Below are 1,739 nucleotides of genomic sequence, written 5' to 3'. Positions count from 1 at the left end.
TCCTGTGTTTAATTGCATGTTATGTACCAGTAAGTGCATGGTGGAAACAGTGGCCTTAGCATCTGTTTTCCATCCCACATGGCTCTTCCTCTCGAAACTGTGATACAATGATCTAAGACCATAGTCAAAGCTGGAGTCAAGTCACTGAGGACAGAAGGACAAAATTCAAGTTAATATCAGACCCTTTGGAGAGGGTTGCCCCTTTTTAGCAGGTATGCCTGCACCTACGATCATTGCAAGTACTGTAGAAGGTTCCATTTCCTCTGCCTCAAAACTTCAGCAGCGCTGGTGGCTCTTAACACCTACACTGTGCAACACCTTGTTTATGTTGTGACTTGATCTGGTGGCTGGGATGGGGGGCTAGATGATCTTTGTAGGCCCTTTCCAACCCAGGCTATTCTCTGACTGTGTGGTCTCTCCAGAGAGAAAGAGCGACAGTTAGCCCAGTAACACTGAAGATGTCTTATCCTGATGTTGCAGAGATGTTTTTTTTGCGGGGGTTGCTGTTTTTCATCCCTCTTGCCTCCCTCCTTCCACCCCACTCTTTCCTTTAGCAAGTGTGTGTCTGCAAGGGATGGAGTTGATCTGTTTTTTCACTGCTGGTTTTGGAGGGTAGAAGGGCTTCATGGAACTCCTTGGTCACAAAGTAGTGGCAGACACTATCCAGGCAGCAGTTAGATGTGGCAACACACCTTGTCATGGGGGAGATGTTCTTCATAACATGGAGCATGAAACAGGTAGCTCCAATGCTATCCGTTACGAACCTGGCAAGTAACCCAAAGAAGACTGGCAGAAAACAGACTAGAAATACAATCAGGTTTGCATAAAGAATGTGAACAGCTTTCTGGGTTGGTTTCTCCTCTGGTGAATTGGTGTTCAGGCATCTCTTAAGGCTCCTGATCGCTTCTGTGGAGCAAAAAGTCAAGGTTGCTAATGGAAGAATAAAAATGAAGAACATGGAAAGCAGGCTCAGAGCAGCAGGCACGGTGGTATCCTTCTGGAAGCACAGGGTGGACTGGCTCTGCCGAATCTGTGCAGTGGCACCGATTATCCCAGAAACCCACAGAAGCCCACAGAGAAGGGCTGCCTTTGATGGAGACCCGAAGGCCCTGGCTTTCAAGGGGTGTTTTATGGCAATGTATCGGTCAGTGGAGATAAATGTAATTATGTAGGTACTCACTGACATGTTGATGAAATACGTTGTCTCTGTAAACTGGCAGAGTACATCCCGGGCTGACTTATTCCAGAGCAAATAAGCCCTGAAAGGCAAGGTGCAGATGGCAAAGCAGTCTGCAAAGACTAAGTTGATTACATACACCCTCGTTTCTGTCCACTCCTTTATCTTGCAAAATAACACCCAGAGGGCAAGGACATTAAATAGAGCTCCAATAAAGAAAAGGACCTTATACAGAGCAAGTTCAAAGAGACAGACACGGTGATAAAGTTCTGGACTTCTGATACTGCAGTTGCTGGACACATTCATTGTCCTGTTGTGCAGAAGTTGTGTGATGTTCTGAGACCTGAAATAGGAAAAGACACAGTAAGACTTTCCTCCTACCTCTTGATAGATGCATATCCCGTAGAAAATAAGGTATTTAAGTACCTATTTACTTTGCCCATCACAAATGTGCATTTGAGTCTACAAAGCTGGCCGCCTCAGCCTCTAACTGGATGCATCCTCTGTCAAGCTTTGTGTACATTTACTCAGTTTAGGAGTAAATATCTCCAAGTACACTTCC

The 1,739-nt window shown here is 45.5% G+C and overlaps 1 protein-coding gene across 1 annotated transcript; it reads right to left on the bottom strand.

Moving 5' to 3' along the window:
* Positions 1-512: 512 nt before the first annotated feature.
* Positions 513-1,483, bottom strand: LOC133263261 (G-protein coupled receptor 35-like). The gene has a single exon (XM_061442976.1). It carries the CDS (start codon positions 1,481-1,483, stop codon positions 551-553), a length of 933 nt encoding a protein of 310 aa, XP_061298960.1. The 3' UTR covers positions 513-550.
* Between the last annotated feature and the right edge of the window lie 256 nt (positions 1,484-1,739).

Source organism: Pezoporus flaviventris, unplaced genomic scaffold (genome assembly GCF_033815535.1).
Source record: "Pezoporus flaviventris isolate CSIRO_AGI_PZ_B2104156 unplaced genomic scaffold, CSIRO_AGI_Pfla_v1 ptg000262l, whole genome shotgun sequence".
In the NCBI taxonomy this organism is placed as follows: Eukaryota; Metazoa; Chordata; class Aves; order Psittaciformes; family Psittacidae; genus Pezoporus; species Pezoporus flaviventris.
This window is presented reverse-complemented; position numbering and strand designations above follow the sequence as displayed.